Below are 18,186 nucleotides of genomic sequence, written 5' to 3' on the forward strand. Positions count from 1 at the left end.
AAACTGTCTTCAGATGCTCCTTTCAGGGAGGATGGCAAAGGCCCTGGAGGAGGCAGCTGGGTTTCTCCCCTCCCATGAAGCCTGAGTGCTCTTGAAGCTTTTTAACAGAACATAGCATCTGCATGAAGCTCCTCTGTCTGTTTTCACAAACTTGCAATCTTGCTTGTATCAGCAAACAGAGCAAAATCCTGGTGCTTCCAGAGAGAGGACCTTTGCAATTACCTTACCTGGGGCCATTCATCTTGAGATGGCCTCTTTTTTCCAGTGGATGAACATCAGTCCTGTGTCTTGATGATAAAGCTGCTGTGGTTCCTGTCAGGCAGGAGGAGATGCAGGGGAGGGGAGCAGCGTGCAAGCATGCCCGCATTAAGGGGTTCTTTGTGGGGATGGGGAGGGACTCAACATCTGTGGAGCTGCTCTTTGTTCTGCCAGGAGCTGGATGCGCCTGTAAGAAGTAAGTTGAGTCTCTGTTCAACTCATTTACCAGCTGGGAAACGGCAAAAGACTTAAATCTTGTGTTAACAGGCTTCCCTCCTGCTCTCTTGTTTTCCCAGGGCGGCCACTGACCACAACATTGATAACACCACAGCAATCCTTAGAGAGTGGCTGAAGAACGTGCAGAACCTCTACCACGATGTGGAGTGGAGGCCAATGGAAGACCCTCCGTGAGTACGGGAGCGAGGGGCTGATGGAAGCTGTTTGGTGTATATGTCAGTTTTTCCTAGGTTGTCTGTTTTCAAACCAGGAGATGTACTAAATGTTCAAGCATTAAAATGTAGATTTTTTATTTTATTTTTTTGGGATGGAGTCTGCCTCATTAAAATAGTGTTCTTACAGACCCTGTGAAAAGGCATCTTACTTCAGTGAAGCAAGTCATGTAGGACTTCGAAGAAGAAAGCATTTTCCATTCAGTTATTTAGCATCTGCAGCTGCTCGATTTGCGTGGTAAACACATCACATCAAAAGCTACAGGGAATAAAAACTATCATTCTCTCTTTGCAAGGAAGTAGAGAAACCATTGCCCATTCCCATAGTGTCTATGAAAGTTCAGTCTGAAACCTCAAATATTTGGTAGGTTCTGAGCCAGAGAAATAAATTCAGTTCAGCGTATCATGCCGTTGCATGACTTGCAGGATCATTGCTTTGAAATACGATGTTAGGTGTGTTGGGGTTTTATTGCTTTATTTTATTTAATTTTTTTTTTCTTAGGATCAGCTGTTCCTTGATTTGTTCCGTTTTCTAATTCTTCCATCAGGGAAAAGTATATCAGTTTCTCCTTTCTTTACACTTGCTTTTGCTTTCAAGGTCCTCAGCAGTGGTGGGGCAGTTGTGGTACAAACCCACAGGGAATGCTTGTTTTGTTGACTTTTTTAATCCTTTAATTGGAATTGCATTTTCTTAATCCTGTCAAACTTGGCTTTTTTAAGTTGTGTAAAAAATTTTAAAAAAATTCCTAGCTCCTTCACTGGCTTACACTGGCACTGTTTCAAAGCCCTGAATTTTTATTCCACATGGGAAACTGTCCCTAAATTTCCTTCTGTCATTGTTACAAAGTGCTTGGATCTGATCCTGAAAACAGAGACATGTGCATAACTTGGCTCACATGATCAGGCTCGTGGGGTTGGGTGTTTGTAGATTTAAGAGCTGTTACCGGGATGTGTTAGCAGTTACTAATAATGCCCAGAACCCCAAGGAAATTCAGATTGCCTTCATCTTCACATCCTCGGCTTTGTTGATTCTACTGGGCTTAAGGAAGCTGCATTTGCAGTCTTAAAGCCTAGGAGAGGACAGATGACTTCCTACCAGAGGGTCAGATGAGGTAAATCACCTTCAGTTCATTTTGGAGGGATAACCTGTTCTTACGTCAGGTGAGGGCCTGCCGCTGCAGAAGGAACTCCTGGGTTTGATGGTGCTGTTTTGTTTGCGGCTGCTTGGTCGGTGGGAAATGCTGCAGAGCTGTTTATTCTCCGGTGCCCTGTGTACACATGCCAGTGTCAAACTTGGAAACATTCTCCCTCAAAACCTCTTGTGGGTTGCCTGAGGTGACTCTAACACTGTTTTTCTTTTGGAAAGAAGGCAGCAAGGAAATTTTTTTTTTTTTTGTGATTAGTGTAATAGGGCCCAGACATGCAGTCACTTTTTTTTTACTTTTTTTTGCAAGGTCTTACCCAGAAGAAATTGGGCCAAAACATTGGCCAAGCTCCCGATTCACTCATGTGATGAAACTCCGACAGGCTGCCCTGCGTGCTGCGCGAGAGAAGTGGTCAGACTACATCCTGGTAAGTACAAGGTTTGATTTATTAACTGTCCTCAGGCAAAAGCTATTCAGGTAGTCACTCTCATACTCAAGGCTGCCAAAAAAGTTTCTTCTTCATCTAAAGACAGAGCTCTCTGCAGTGACGTGTGTTGTTTCTTCATCCGATGAGCAAGAGGCTTTACAGCTAGAGAGAGAAGTCCCTGGGCAAGCCCAAGACTTTTTCCACAGGGCTCAGGATTTAATATAGCCCTGGGGGGTGGCTGGGTACCTGCAAGGTTCCCCCAGATTGAAACCCACTGGTTATTAATGAAGTGAAAGAGAAATAATTCTGCTGAACAGTTGTGGATAGATGCGTGCCGATACCTCATGCCTCTGGCTGTCTTGTTCCCAAGAAAGCACCAGGGGAAGCATGAAATTCCAACTAGTAACAAATTTATTTCTCCCTTCCTCTCTTCCTTCTCTAGTTTATTGATGCAGATAATTTACTGACAAACCCACAAACCTTGAACCTGATGATAGCAGAAAACAAGACGTTGGTGGCACCGATGCTCGAGTCTCGCTCTCTCTACTCTAACTTCTGGTGTGGCATCACTCCCCAGGCAAGTGACCGGGAAAGCTGCTGTGTGACTGTGCAAGCTGTGTTTTCAAAGGCCTCCTGCCTTGTGTCTGTTGAGCAGTGGGCATAATTTCTGTTCTGTGGGCTCTCCTGTCAGCTTTCAGAGCTTCCCTTCTGAAAACAAGCCACTGTAGCTTGGAGACATGCCAAGGTGGTGTTAGGAGAGCGGTGTCACGCAGTCATCTCAGCTTGCACCTCTCTCAGTGACGGCATCCCAAACCTTGGGTGGGTATCTTTGGGAAAGGTCTGTATGTTTGCATGGAATAAGGGTAGAAAGGACATTGCAGTCTAAAGAAGTTTTTCAGGCTTCTACTCTAATGGAGCTGTAGGTATGAGTAAAGCTATACATGTTCTTTATGGGGAGTGCAGGCACATAGGTGAAACTTGCTTCCTTATCTTGAGGTTCCTCACTTGAAAAAGCTGAATCTGGAGGAAGTTGAGCTTGCTTAGCCAGAAGTCCTGGGAAGTGATACAGTCCCAATAACTATGTAAATAATACCAACCTACACACCAGAATTTATTGGAAATGGTTCCATATGTTTGTGTAATGGCCTTAAAACTCTTGGTACCTAATTTCAGACTAGCCTTTCTGCATAGTGATGCTAATCTGAGAGGAATTTGCTTTTGTTTCTACAGCACAGGTTGTTTTTCACACATAAACCAAGATTTATATAGTGGGACAACACCCTTTGCCTTGCAGGGAGTGTGTGTGTGTGTGTGCTGAAGCGTGTACGTAAAGGGTAATGGTGTACGGGGCAGAAGTGCTTAGCCTAAAAATTACGTTTCGTGTTACCTTTAGAAATCACATATATGGCAGAAAGTATCAGAGACAAGAATGACATGCCATATAAATAGCATTATTTTTAGAGCCAGAACAGCGTTGAGCTGTCACTTTACGAGTTGATCCACATCAGGGTGGTATGTTGACCCCAGCAGGATGTGGGGGCAAACTGAAAGGGCGAAAGCAGGAAAAAACTCTCCATGCAGTGTTATAGCTGTTGTATGATGTTCTACAGCGTGGAAAATCACTTCGATCACTTGGGGTCAACTGTCTCAACTGTGTCCCCTCCCAACCTCTTGCTCTCTCCCAAACTACTCACCGTGGGGGGCAGAGAGAGAAACAGAGAAGGCCTCGGACGGTGCAAGCACTGTTCATCAGCAGCTGAAATATCAGCGTGTTATCAACACTGGTTCAGTTGCCGGTCTAAAACACAGCACCATACGGGCTGCTGTGAAGAAACCTCCCAGCCAAGCACAGTACAATCACCTTGTCTATAAAAGGACTTTGGTAAGATAATCGAATCTCTAGAAGGGCAAACCTGTTGTCATGGTAATTTCTTTCCTGTTTTCACTTTCAAATTTTGTTGACTGAGCTCCAGATGGGCTTTCCAAGGTTTTCAAACTGAAATGGGACTGTAGTTAATGTTTTTTTTTCTCCCAGGTGAGCCTTAATAACATCAGCTTTTTGACCTGTTCTTCAGTCTGCTGCTGGCATGTGTTTTGTCGTCCTTTTGGGAGTCAGGATCCTAAGCTACATGTCTCTGAGAATGGCAAGGGGTTTTTTGTTTTCTTGAAAATGTTCCCTTTTTGCCCATGTTGGTCCTGGAAAGCTTCAGGATTTCCTTTTTACTTCTGTGCCTGAGTCTCATGTTTCCTTCTTCAAGACAAGATTGCCCTACTCCACAGGCAAATGTGTTTAAGCCTGAGCTGCACATGCATCTTTGAACTTGGGGAACATCAACAGTAGAACTCCAGAGAGGCTCCATGGTCCTGCCCTTCCCTGCCTACTTGCTTTATTACAGGTTGCTAAACAGATACGAATTGTTGTCATTATTGCCAGAGAGAAACAAAGGGAAAATTCCATTACTCACTTCTGGCATAAAACCATCATTCTTCCTTCCCAGAGTTACTGAGGACACAAGTAGGGACCACAGGCAGGGTGAAAACACAACAACTGTACTGGGTCGGACCAAAGGTCTGTCTGATAGCAGCGGTTCCTAGCAGATGTGTAGGAAGTAGGATAAGAAAATGACAAACAAGTGAGTGAATGATACTTCCCCAAAATATTTTTCTGTCCTCTGGCAATGTCATTCTCGATGATTTCTTGAGTAAGGACTTTGTCTCTAAAGCTCTCAGTGTTTTTATTTTTTTTTTTGCACCCATGCCATCTTATGGCAAGGAGTTCCACTGTTCAGACTAGCTGAGTAAAAATAGCAGGAAAAGGTCCTGAATTTTCCAAGTTCTTGGGACGTAAATATGTAGATAAGAAAAGGGTGGGGTGTGTTTACTCATTTCAGGTTTTCTTTTAAAATGGAGATACAAACTTCATAGCAAAAGCTTTGTCCTTTAAGTTTTTAAAGTTAAGTCCTTGGACAGCCAGGTTTTCCACTGATGTAAATCACCATTGCTCCACAGGCAGCAGGGAATCTCTTCCTGTGTGCACCAGCCTCACCCCTGGCCCCTGGCGTTATGTCTCCAGTAGTAAATTTCCATCATTACCAGCATTAGTTGAGAAAAGGAGGGGTAGGGGGAAAGAGCAGCAAATGCATCTTGCAGAACTTGTCGAAAAAAGCTGCCTAAATGAACAGCAAAGCTCCCTTTTTTTAAAATTTCTTTTTGTCTTAGTTTCTTGCAGTCCCACAGCTTAATGCTCTCAGTCTTGCCTCTGTCTGGAGACCTGGGGAAAGAGGAACAGCTGGAGCACACCCTGAAACACGGCCTCCAGCACTGAGCAACAGCAAGCCAAACCCAGCTCCAGAGAGCTTGACATTTAGTTGTCGTGAAGCTAACCTTAGGAGAGCATGGCAACAGTACTGACAAGCTGCAGTCTTTCTGGACTATGCATGAGTTATGAGCAGTGAAAACCCCGTAGTGAGAGCTGACTGGAGGAGGAAAGATTAGTTTCCAGCATCTTTCACCTGTGGCCATTCTCAGATGTCTGATAAAGGTTGAATGTCTTAACCCTTCCTTCAAGTGGGAATGCTAGTAAGGTCTCTGCCTTCTTGCTCTTTTTCATGAAAATCAGACTGGCTGTGTTTTTGAGCTCTTTTGTCCTCACAGTATGGTCAGAAGGTATCTGAAGGACAGAGGGGAGGATCAACAGATACATAAACAGACGAATGCACCACGCCATGCTTTTGCACAAAACCAGGGTAAAGTGGTTCTACAGGGATTTGCATAGCTGTTGCTAGGATGCTCATGGAAAATATAATGTAGAAGTAATGTTAACTTATTTTAGTGACTCATCATTTCTGTTAAGACCAGAATCCGCTCTGGATTCAACCCTCAGCTGTGTCCAGATGTCTTAATTGGTGTGTTAGGATCTTCTTTCTGGAGAAATTCAGTGCATTTATTTCTCAGTCTGGTAGCTTTAGACATATAGTATGTATAAAAACAGCTGTAAGCTGCACAAGGTAGGTGTTGCACCCACAGTTCTGGAGGGCTAACAGGGCTCATGATTACAGAGAAATAAGCTGGCTGAAGTGCTTCCCTTGACAGACTCTATGGGGAGAGCTCAGGAGTTGAGTATTAATCAGGCTTGCCTTGAGATGAAGGAAAGCGGGGATTCTTACACAGCTGGTAGACACTGAGATGTTACTTCAGCTTCAGTGAAGCAATTTATTTTTTTTTTCAAGTCATGGGCAGAAATAATTTGCAGGTCCTGTTGTGCGAGACACTGGATATCCTTTGTGCTTGTTGAATGTGGAAGATGTCACGGGTGCTCAGCAGCTTCCAGGATGAGACCTGAGGGTCTGTGTGCAGAAAATGTTTTTGAAGAGGCAGGAGAAATAGTCTGAGGTTTGAAGCTCTATTGCAAAAAAAGCTTAGATTTCCAATAGCTGCTAAAAAGGAGATAGAAGGTCAGGCTTTAACTTTTGGGATGGAGATTGTTTCTAAATGCTTGACTGAGCCCTTTCCAAATGGGAGACACTTAAAAACCTGAGAATTGAGCACTGATCCATCTCTGCTGGGGAGGGCTAATGGTGAGAGCTTTTGCTAAGGAGCATCTGTGAAACGGAAATCTCGTGTAACAAGCAGCCCCCTCATTGTGATTGCAGGGCTATTACAAAAGGACCTTGGATTATCCCCTGATTCGGGAATGGAAGAGGACAGGCTGTTTTCCTGTCCCGATGATTCATTCCACATTCCTCATTGACCTGAGGAAAGAGGCCTCCACCAAGCTGATGTTCTACCCTCCACACCAGGACTACACCTGGAGCTTTGACGATATCATGGTCTTTGCCTTCTCCAGTCGCCAAGCAGGTATGTCTGGAGCCTTCGCTGGGGAGGATGCACTAACAGAGATATGCAGACCCCTACTTTGAGTTCACAGGCCAGAAGTCCTGTGTTATCTTCAGTGGTGAGTTAAGATTTGCTCCCCTTCCACTTTTGGGTCTGGTCAGGGATAACCAGCAGTAGGTGACTGGCAATGCAGTTTTGATTCACAGCCAGCTTCCATGGACACAGGAGCTGTTCTTGGGATAGGGGCAGCATTTTCAGAGACAAAATGTGTGACATCTGCCCTTGGTTTGTGTCACAGCAAGACAGTAGTAAACAGAGGTGAATGCTGTGAGAGTGGAAGGTACCGCAAATTCTATAGGTAAAGTATCTAAAGTCACCAATTCTAGGAGATCCATGAGGAAGGGGGTGAGGACAAGAGACCTTTTAAATGTAGCAGCCCTTGTGGAAAACAAACCCCAAGTTGCTTACCTGCAGTGCTGATGAGACTTTACTTCATGAATGTCTGAGAGGTATGAGGTTTTTGTTTTGTCTTTTTTTTCATTGGAAGAAAAATCAGTGCAACTTTTAAGGCAATGATGCAGTGCCTGTGGGATGTGCTGAGAGGCGATCTCTTGCAGGCAAGAGTGGGTTAGAGCCGGTGTGTGAGCAGTAAAACCTCTGCATGCTTGATATTGCATCATTGGTAGTTTGGCAGAACCAGTCAAGCACTTGAGATCCTTGGGACACAGTGGAGAGAAAAAGTGCACCATGCCAGCCAATACTGGGATCAATTTCTATCAGACAGTGGGAGGATTCCAGTTAGACCTGAAATACAGGAGTCCTTTCAGGCCAAGTCACAGCCTCAGTGTCCTCCTCCTCTCCAGTATCTGGAATAGCTATTGCAGTTTGCAGAGAGCTCTGGGTGTCTCAGAGAAATCACTGTCCCTTAAGTGCATGACGCTGCTGCTGCCACTGCTTGTTGTGGTAAGGATGTTTAGTCCTGTTTGGTTTTGGAGAGTGGATCTGGAGGGGATTCTATCTCCAGCAAAGTCCTGTCTGGCAGACCTGTACGTAGCAGTGGCAGAGCTGAAAGGACCTCCAGGGGAGGTTGTGTTTGGAAAGGCAGTCTGTGGTGTTCTTTGCCCTGCTGTGTTGAAAAAAAGTTTGGGGCCTTACAGGGAGTAAAAGAGTAGTAAGACCTCAGCAGCACAATTAAAATGCACTTCTGTTCTGAGCTGTGTGGCTGGTTTGCTGGCTTACTGAGGAGAAAATGTTACTGGATCTTCCGAGTGATGTGAAGTTGGTGTTACCTGTTGTCTGTTTGTAAAAGAAGCAAAGTTAAGGTGAGAAGGAAGGGTTGTTCTTGAGGGACAGACAAGCAGAAAGGAAGTGGTGTGGCTTTTTGTTGTTGGTAGCCGCTTTTGCAGAAGAGACTGTCTAAGACTGCATTTCCCACTGTTTCCAGACCAGCACAGCAGCCACGAGCTGTTTGTAGATTCCCTTTCAGTGATGTTTCTGGTTTGAAGTTCTTGGTGGCACTGAAGAAGATGATGGTGTCTTGGCAGACGAAGCATGGCTTTTTAAAACTCAGCTGTGAGAGGATGAGGGGCATCACATCAGGAAGACAAATGAGAGAGGAGAGGCAGCAAGAGCTGAAGTTAGAGCCCTTGGGAGGCAGAGGGGAGACGTGAACTCACAGGGCACCTTTGCGTGCTGACTCAAAGTCAGCACGTTGGTGTGTTGGCTCCAGAGGAGAATTGACATTTAAGTCTGGATAGCAAAGCAGGCTTCTTCAAATCTACCTGCCCTGCGTGTTCTCTCCGACAGCTCTCCCAGAAATGCACCATCTGATGAGTGTGGTAGCTGCATTGTGTTAGCTCCAGCTGCTTAAGAAATAGTTTGTGAAGTGAAGCCCGTTGTATTTTCCTTCCATACCAAAAAAATTCGGCGTTTTCCGGGACTGACCCATGACATGAAAGACTTTGCTTCAGCAGTCTGGCCCATTGATCTGGTCAGGCTGTTGGCCTGTGTCCTGGGCAGAGTTTGTCACCCAAGATAAAAGGATGACATCCAAGTTCAGAAATGTGAGAAATGTGTGGACCTTGAGGTAATTTCACTTACTTTCCTGAAGTCATAGACAATGTTGGCTTTTGTCCAGGCCAAGTACTGCATGTAATGCCTTCAGATTGAACCATCGATTTTCAACAGTCAATCTACTGCTCAAAGCAACTCTTTTGTGGTACTCCAAAGAGACCATCCCACTTCTGCTGAGAGATCGCACCTGTGGTGGGAGTAGTGACTCAGAACAAAGCTGAATGCATGTGTTTTATTGACGAAGGTGAACTCTGAGCCCTTTGCACTCACAAGACAGCATTTAGCCAGCCTGAGGCTCTGAAGACCCAGAGTCAGCCAGCAGGAAAGTGTGGTCGCAGGGATATGGGGGAAATCTAGATTGCCTAGATATGGCTGTGGGTTTAAGGCCATATCTTGTGAATCCCGGTGACTGCCTTACAAATGCAAATATCTATAGCTTTTCTTTCCCATGTAGCAATGGTTTATTGTATTATAAAAACAGCTGGAGAGCCAGTCCCTTTCCCCATTTTAAGGTAGCTTTACCATTCTAAAGTAGCTTTTATCCCAGAAGGAACAGAAATATTGGTGTGAATCTATGCAGATTAACTGTGTTAAAGCCAGCGGAAGACAAGAACAGAGATCAGTGAGCCAGATAAGATTAGTTGATTAGATCAGTGCCAAATCCATTAATGTCAGCAGGTAGTATTTTTTATTCTGCCATTTACCTAAATTGCAGCTGACAGCTGAATATGTTCTGGCAAGTAGTGTAGCCGACAATTTACTTGTGAAACTTAAAATGGTAGAAACACCGTGGACATTAATGCAGACAATTCTGCTTTGCTAAAAATACCAATTACTAGGAGGACTACCACATGAAAGTATCAACATACCAGGTAGTGTCTGCTTTTCATTTATTTCCTAGAAGGAGGAGCGTGGTCATGCTTGCTTCATTAAAAAAAAATAAAAGGCAGGTTTGGAGGGGAGGGGTGCTTGGTTGGTTGGGGTTTTTTTCCCCTGTAAATCTTAAATTGTTGGCCAGTTGTAGCAGCAGCTTTCAGATTGTAGTTAATTAATAAAGGATCTTACCAGAGCTAAATGAAAAAATGCAGAAATACTTTCCCCTTGGCTTCTCTGGGTGCTTTTGAGTTTGTTGCCTGATGTGACATCAGGCCCAGTGCTGCTGTGGTTATAGCGAGCAGAACCTTGGTTAGGCCGGAAGGAATAGCGTTTTGCTGATCACACGTGGCTGGCACATTCCCAGTGAACAAGCTCATCAGTGGGTGGGCCTGTCCCTTGCAAAGGCATCTGCTTCGCATCTTTTCTTTGTTTCACACCTTTGGGTTCGGCTCCTTGAACACGCAGTTCCAAAAGCTGTTGAGTAGAAGGATGTTACATTAGTGCCTCTTTTTGAAAGCATCTTTTCTCCTTGCTGGTGTCTCTCTCTAGGATTTTTCTCCTGTATTCAGGGTGCAGTAAGACCCAGTCCTGGAGAGGAAAGGATGTTGTTTGATGGTAGGCTTGGCACTTCCAAGACGGCTATCGTACATATCCCTCAAAGTCTTTTGCCAACAGAGGTGGAAATGTCTTTATTTTCTAGCCAACGCAAACAGAATCGGGAAGACTGCAAAACCCAGCCCGAATCCCTTGCTAGGCTACAGACAGGTCCTGCAGCTACACCGATGCCTTGGTCCTTGATGTTTCATCCCATGTTATGCCGGGGCAGATGAACTGCCCAGGCTTGCTTTTAGCCAGCCGTGTGCTGCTGAAGCCAGAGATCAGGCTTGGCTCCTCCCACCCTGCAAGAGTCAGCCCGTATTTATTGTGGTCCGATGGAGAATCCTTGCAAAGCTCGGACAGAAGCTTCCAGGTTTCTGCTGTGGGGTTGTTTTCACAGCAAGAAGGCAAAGGCCAAAAAAAGACCCATTCTCTGGACTCAGAGGGGAGTTCCGAGTCCCTCCGAGGAGAAAACTGATGACAATTAAAAATACCTGCTGTTAGGAAGCAAATAGAAATGGGTTTCATATGAGAGGCTGGCCAAATAAAACAAAAAATGGCACTGTGATGTTTTTGAATTGTTTGCTCATGAAGCAGAACGTCTTGAGACTGAGGTCCTGGCATAAGTTTGATTGTGGTAACAGAGCAGCGAAATCTGCTAGTAAAAGACCGGACTCTCATTTCTTTTTCTGTAATTCCCAGGAATACAAATGTTCATCTGCAACCGGGAACACTATGGTTTCCTTCCCATGCCCCTGAAATCACACCAGACGCTGCAAGAAGAAACAGAGAACTTTGTGCACACACTAATCGAGGCTATGAGTAAGTTGCTGTGCCCTGCCAAGATGAATGGCATCATTTCTACTTGGGGTTTGTAATCACTTCCTGGTCAGGTCTACCCCATTCACAAAACCTTTGGTTTCTCCATATTAAACACAAAAATGCGTCTTTACTATGAAAAGGATGCTGCAGAATCGAGGATTTTTATGAGGTCTTTTGGGCACATGGCTGCTGCCTTCTGCTTTACAACATGGATGTTTTCTGCTATACCCAGACCTGCACTGACTTCATATCCCAGCTCCCTGGGGCATTTTAGACACATGCAGATACATTATATTGGTGCTGCTTATACAATGAGGGTGATGCTTGGGATCTCTGCTCTCTTCCAGTCGATCGACCTCCCATTGAACCCTCTCAGTATGTCTCTGTTCCTCCGAAGAACCCTGACAAGATGGGATTTGATGAAGTAAGGAACCTGTTTTGTTGCCGTCCTCTTGTCTCGTCTTATTATTTATCACTTAGAGGACCTGAGTTGTCCCTATTGCTTAGTTTCCAGCCATTTCCCTTGGGGTGTATTATCTTTTTACGTAGTTGGCTCTTTCCCAGTCACTCATCTTTTGGGCTTAAACTGTTTGCAAGGAGAAAATAGCCATCCTGATTTGTGGAGAACTACTACTGAGCTCAGGGAAGCAGGAGGGAAAGGGCTCAGGGAGCATTCTTTCTGTCTGGCACTTGCTATGGAGAAATGAGGCCAATCAGGTCTGTGGGCACTTAGTACCTGTTACAAAATCCCTGAAGAGAAGTGCAGCTTTGTGTCCCAGAGCAGAGCCCAGCAAATCTTTGGGCTTCCTGTCTTGATGGTATGAATGTTTTAATCCACCCAGGAGGAGATGGCAGAAATGAAGCCAAAATCTAGGTTGTTTAACTCCCCAGTTCTTGTGCTGTTTCCTCTACATCTGACCCTGCAGAGCAGCTTGGCAGTCCTTCCATCCTGTGACAAAAACAGATCTTTTGGGAAACCTCTCCTACTTTCCAGTGACCAAAGGTAATGATTTCTCTCACCTGAGAGAGACACTAGAAAGACTGGAGCAGCTGGGGAGCCAGGATCTCAGCTGAGTTCTAGCCCAAGGTGTGTCAAGGAGTGGTGAAAAACACGCATGCTGTCTCCTTACTGAGGCAGCTCTTCACCCTGCCCTGCTTGGTCATCACATTTTTCTGCTATGGCCTTAAGTTAAAAAAAAATAAATGGTTGCTGACACTGGTAGTGCCCCCAAACCCCACAGAAATTCCTTTTTTGACTCTGTTCCTTGCTGAGGGGAGAAGGCTGAAGAGGAATCTGTGGTGCTTTAATTGCCCGGTGTCTGTGTTCTTCCCAGACCCAGCAGCCCCTGGGTGTGCAGCTGCCAGGCCAGCAGTGGCACCGTGACTGAGGGGCTCATGGTGATCAGGGGAGCCTTTGTTTTCTTGGCATATTCTGCTGCATCTGTTTGTGTGACTCGTAGAGTCCAAACCTGATTTGTCTGAATGTGTTTGAGTCTCTGTGTTTAGGACACAGCTGGTGTAGGGTTTTTTCCATGTTGTCCTTTGTGGCGGTGCTTTATTTATCCAATTTATTATTTTTGCGTTTGTACTGGGCTGGAATTTGTTCCGCTTCTTACTGGGATGAGGTTTTTGGTCTGTAGGCTACAAGGCTGCACTTGTCTGCGTGGAGCTGAAAAATATCCCTAACCCTATGCAATTTACCTGCAAATGAGGGCTTCAGTCCTCTGCCCTTCACCAGGGAGCCCAGCTCCTCAAGGCTTGGACGGAGCCCTGTCCAGACATCTCTGTTCCTGGTCTTGGCGCTCAGCTGAGCTTTCTGCTCTGACAGAGGTAGCAGTGGATTTTCAGTGCTTGAAGTAATTACAAAAATTCTCTCTTTACTGTGTCCTTGTTCTTGGCCGGCGGCCCTGCTGTTAATCCTAAATATGGGCGGTGGCTACATTGTGGAGAAACATGTGGGTCTGTGTTCCTCTGGGACTGGAGCTGGCCATGTTACTCTGTTTTTACCATAAATCAAAACATCCTGTGTCTTTGGAAATTACAGAGTTGGCAGTAACTGATCTCTCACCTTTATTTGTCCTCAAAGAGCAGATTTCCCCTGTGAACATCCATAAAAAGTAGTTGTTTGACAGGGAACAAGCCTCTAAGCTTTCAACTCAAAATGATCCCCAGTTTTCTGACAGCTTCTAAGCAACCTGGAATGAAAACATACCCAGTATTTTTGTCATACCTGCTTTTTCAGTAGGGCTGCTGGAGAAGCATGGGTCAGGGCCTCCTTTTCTTCCTCATTCCCAAGGCTGACGTCTTTTTTTTCTCTACTCAGATTTTCATGATCAATCTGAAGCGCCGGAAAGACAGGCGGGATCGGATGCTGCGGACTCTCTATGAGCAGGAGATTGCGGTCAAAATTGTGGAGGCTGTGGATGGAAAGTGAGTTTTGGCTGGAGTTGTTGATGTTTGCAAAGAGCAGGTTGTATATAACTGCTTAACACCATCTCCTTGGATGTCCTGACCTCCCTCTGGTGGGGAAGGGTGGACTGTGGGGAGAGGTGAACACTTTTATTTACCTAACAGGCTGTTTGGGGCAGTTTCTTTCTTCTTCTGCAGTTACTCAGTCTCCATGAAAGAACCAAGGCAATGTGGTTCAGCCTAAGGTGAAAATCAGGTTAAAAATCATACTGATTTCTATGACCTGTAACAGTTGCTCACAGGTAAAAGAAGTCAGCAATGAAAGTGTTTGAGGGCAATTTTCTCGTGGGAAGATAGTCTGTCCTAGTGCTACAAAGCTGTTGTGCTGCAGTGTTAACCCTGCAGTTTTAACACACTCTAAGGTGGGTTAAGACCTTTTTATAATGAGAGATCAGGGCATAAATTTTTGGTTTGGGAGTTGCAGAGACGCGTCAGGGTAATAAGAACCCACATGCCATCTAGTGGTCTTTGAGCCTCGGGTACCCATCAGGACCTCAGAAAAATAATCTGAGCTGAGCACCTGGCACTTTGATGGTCCCACAAGAAGTCGTTGGCAGAGTTAAGGATATGATGTGTCAGCTTGATTTAGAACTGTAAATCGAGAAGCTAATTTTTCTCTGCGTTTTTGAGCAAAACAAATGCAGGAATTTCTCAAAATACAGCTTTTCTCTGACCATCAGCAGCATTTCCTGTGTTGCATCTGTGTCTGACTTGAAGTTACTTTTTTTTTTTAAAAGGAAAAAAAAGGTGATAGCTATTCTCTCTTTCTCAGAGCACTGAACACAAGTCAGCTCAAAGCTCTCAGCATTGATATGCTCCCAGGGTACCGGGACCCATATTCCTCCAGGCCGCTGACCAGGGGAGAAATCGGCTGCTTCCTTAGTCACTATTACATCTGGAAGGAGGTAAGGAGTTTGTGGGTGCCTCAGGGTTCCTGCAGGAAAGTGCTGTGGGCAGGCACACAGCCAGTCCCAGGGCAGAGCATGAGATACAACGCAGGTTTGTGGAAGCATAGGATGGCACCATTTTCCTTGGTTCATAGGGGATCATGCACAGGGATTTTCTTGAACGCAGTGTTCAGCTTTCTGATCTCTGCTTTCCATTTGCCAAGAGCTCTGATATTTATCAGAATGTTTTCACGACTGTTTTTACAAACCATCTAATAGCCAGCCTGGAGCAAGTTACTGAGGAGAAAAGCAAGAAGGTGTGGAAGAACAAATGGTGTTTAAAAAAACCTCTTTTTTTTGTTTCCCCTGATTCTGCATCTGTACTGAAGCAAGTCCCAGTGACTGCTGGTTGGCTTCTTTGAGTTGGCTTATCATAAATATTCTTAACAATAGGGACTTCTGTTACCCGAGCTAAAAGATCTTGTTGGGGTGGTAAAAGCTGTAGCTTCCATATGTCACTAGTCACCTGGGGAGTGACACTTGAGAGGATCTGAGCTGTGCTGATCAGAGATGCTGGGATTACACAGCCTGACATCAACAGGAGGGATTATTTCAGTTAAGGTGTGGTGAGTGGTGGTGGTTACCCAAGTATAGATGTCCCTTTGCTCGCAGGGGTAGTAGCTGCAGCACCTCTCAGTGGCGGCAGGGCACCGATCCCAACAGCCTAGAGCCAGTAGCAGTGACCTCAGTACTGAGAATTCAGGCTGTGCTTTTGGGCTAGAGACTTCTAACTTGCCAATGGTCTGGTGGTAACGTGGCATCCTAGATGAAGGATGCCTTTGCATGTGTTTTCTCTGAGTCGTCAGGACCAGATTTTGGATAGACTAGACTGTCCTCCTTCGCAAACTTCAGGAACACTTTCTCTCCAACAAAGAGGCTTTTCTAAAGAGCAGCTCTGGCATCAAAGGAGGCTGCACAGTCCTCTGAGGAGGTGGTTGCTGTGATCCTGCTAGGTGGTAGCTCATGTGTTCTAGGTGGTGCAGCATCAGATGGAGGGTTTTTTAGGTTGCAGTTGCTCAGCCACAGGGTATTTTCAAGCCTGTTCTCACTGGCTCTTGCAGTCTGTCCCTGATGAGCTGTGAATCTGGGAGTGGTTCTCCAGCCTCTCTGCCGGCGTGGTCAAGAAGGCAGCGCTAGGTCAGGATGACCTCAGCAATATCAGGGTGCAGGAAGTGGTCCATGTGTGCCACTGGGTTTGCTTCTGAACCCTCTTGTTTCAGGTGGTGAACAGAGAACTGGAGAAGACGCTTGTTATTGAGGATGATGTGCGCTTTGAACACCAGTTTAAAAGGAAGCTCCTGAAGCTGATGGATGACATCGAACAAGCCCAGCTAGACTGGGAGCTTATGTAAGTAGCCGGTCCTCAACCATCTGGCAGCTCCTGGGCACGCAGGGGAGATCAGCAGTGCCTGCTGTCGTGATAGACATGCAGCTGGAGTGCAGGGGAAGGTGGCAGAGACTTCTTGGTGGCTCTTCCCCTCAGGGCAGATCTGCTTCCTAGAGCAGGCTGATGCTGGAACGCCCATTGGTTACCCTTACTGTGCTTTGTGGGCAGTGCTGGTCAATCTCAGCAGTGTCTGGAGATGCTGCTTTGACAGAGGAACTGACACGGCTCAGTCCTGAGGCTTGAATCATGTCATCTTAGCCCTACTATGAAGTCTTCCACAGACATATAATCCAACCGGTTAAAACTTGGATGTCTTGGAGTGGTGCAGGACAGAAATCTGTGAGCCTGGTCAGGTGTTACTTCTCAGATTGAGCCTTTGCCTTTCCTTGGTTGGCGTGAACAGTTTTGTGGTCCTAACTGCTGCAGATTCAGTTTGGTTCCAATTTCCGTGGTCTTTTCACCCTTTAAGCTACATTGGCCGGAAAAGGATGCAGGTGCAGGAGCCTGAGAAAGCAGTTCCCAATGTCATGAATCTGGTGGAAGCTGATTACTCGTACTGGACCCTGGGGTACGCAATCTCCTTCCAAGGAGCTCAGAAACTCATCGGAGCTGAGCCTTTCGGCAAGATGCTGCCTGTAGATGAATTTCTGCCCGTCATGTACAACAAGCACCCCGTGTAAGTAGGATGCCTTTGCTCGGGTTGAAGATCTCTGGGTCTTGCTGCATGATCTTAAGCCAGATCATATTGGCGTGTCTCTCTTCTGTAGCCTGGCTGGTGGGGAACAGGGGTACTTGTGCTTTTTTGGTTGTCTGCAGCAGACCTCCTGGTGCAGGTCAAAGGAAGTGACAGACCTGCTGTCAGAGGAGTTATTGTCCCTACCTGGTGCAGAGCTTGTGGGCTGGTTTTGAGACACGTGGCCATCTCTGGTAACGGAGGCTTTAGTTGTATAGGTTGTCGGTGGTTGCAAGGCACATGGTTTTGGCTGTAGAGAGTCAGATTCCACCCTAGCAACTCCCTCTACTCTCTGACACCTCTTTGCTCAGTCCGTTGGCTTGTATCTTACAGGTATAAACAGTGGCACTGATGAACGTTCACTCTGTTACCGATGACTTTTCTCTCCTCTTTAGAGCAAAGTACATGGAGTACTATGAATCCAGAGACTTGAAAGCCTTTTCAGCCGAACCCCTGCTTGTTTACCCCACGCACTACACAGGGCAGCCAGGCTACCTCAGCGACACCGAGACCTCTACAATCTGGGACAACGAGACCGTGTCAACAGACTGGGACAGAACACACTCCTGGAAATCCCGGCAGCAGGGCAAGATCCAGAGTGAGGCCCAGAACAAGGATGCTTTGCCTTCCCAGTCATCTCTCAACGTGCCGTCCTCCAGGGATGAACTATGACTGCACGCTTCCCCTGGGACTCTGCCGACAGCTCGACTTGCCTCACACTTTAGCTTTTCACCCTTGAAAGTTGTAGAGCAGCTCTTCATGTGGTCTCCTTCCCACTGCTTCAAATGGCAAAGCGTGATGGTTGGACCTGACAATTAACCGAGCTGCTTGGGACTGGGTGTGGGAGGTGAAGGAGGAGAAAGAACAAGTGTTCCAGACTGGAAGAAAAAAATAGCAGAGATCCGAACAAAAGCCCTCGCAAGCTTTTGTAAGAAAACCCAACCTTGAACGACGTCTTTCTACGATTCCTCGTGTCGAATACTGTATTTATAAAGATTAATATATAGAGGTGTACAAGTGTTAATACCTTTCTGGATAGCTGTCACTGGGCTGCTGTGTAAGCGCTACTCCTTGTAGGTTTGTAGGCTTTTATAACCCTGTTCACTGAGAGAAACTGCAGGCAAGCGCTTGGGTTATTTGGGTTTGTTTTTCAAAGGGATCCCTCTC

General features: G+C 45.9%; 1 protein-coding gene across 1 annotated transcript; it reads left to right on the forward strand.

Moving 5' to 3' along the window:
- The first annotated feature begins 560 nt into the window (after positions 1-560).
- On the forward strand, positions 561-17,691 carry LOC104278949 (procollagen galactosyltransferase 2). The gene is made up of 11 exons (XM_009876078.1): positions 561-665; positions 2,162-2,279; positions 2,722-2,856; positions 6,932-7,136; positions 11,364-11,483; positions 11,831-11,907; positions 13,807-13,913; positions 14,725-14,857; positions 16,120-16,247; positions 16,756-16,962; positions 17,415-17,691. Exons 1-11 carry the CDS (start codon positions 652-654, stop codon positions 17,689-17,691), a joined length of 1,521 nt encoding a protein of 506 aa, XP_009874380.1. The 5' UTR covers positions 561-651.
- Positions 17,692-18,186: the final 495 nt, after the last annotated feature.

The sequence above is a fragment of the Apaloderma vittatum genome, unplaced genomic scaffold (assembly GCF_000703405.1).
Source record: "Apaloderma vittatum isolate BGI_N311 unplaced genomic scaffold, ASM70340v1 scaffold26909, whole genome shotgun sequence".
Taxonomy (NCBI): domain Eukaryota; kingdom Metazoa; phylum Chordata; class Aves; order Trogoniformes; family Trogonidae; genus Apaloderma; species Apaloderma vittatum.

Bases quoted from the DNA above. Each gene is read 5' to 3' on its own strand.
- LOC104278949 (XM_009876078.1), top strand. The intron at 2,280-2,721 runs GTAAGTACAAGG...TTCCTTCTCTAG, and splicing joins AGTGGTCAGACTACATCCTG to TTTATTGATGCAGATAATTT. The intron at 16,248-16,755 runs GTAAGTAGCCGG...TCACCCTTTAAG, and splicing joins CAGCTAGACTGGGAGCTTAT to CTACATTGGCCGGAAAAGGA.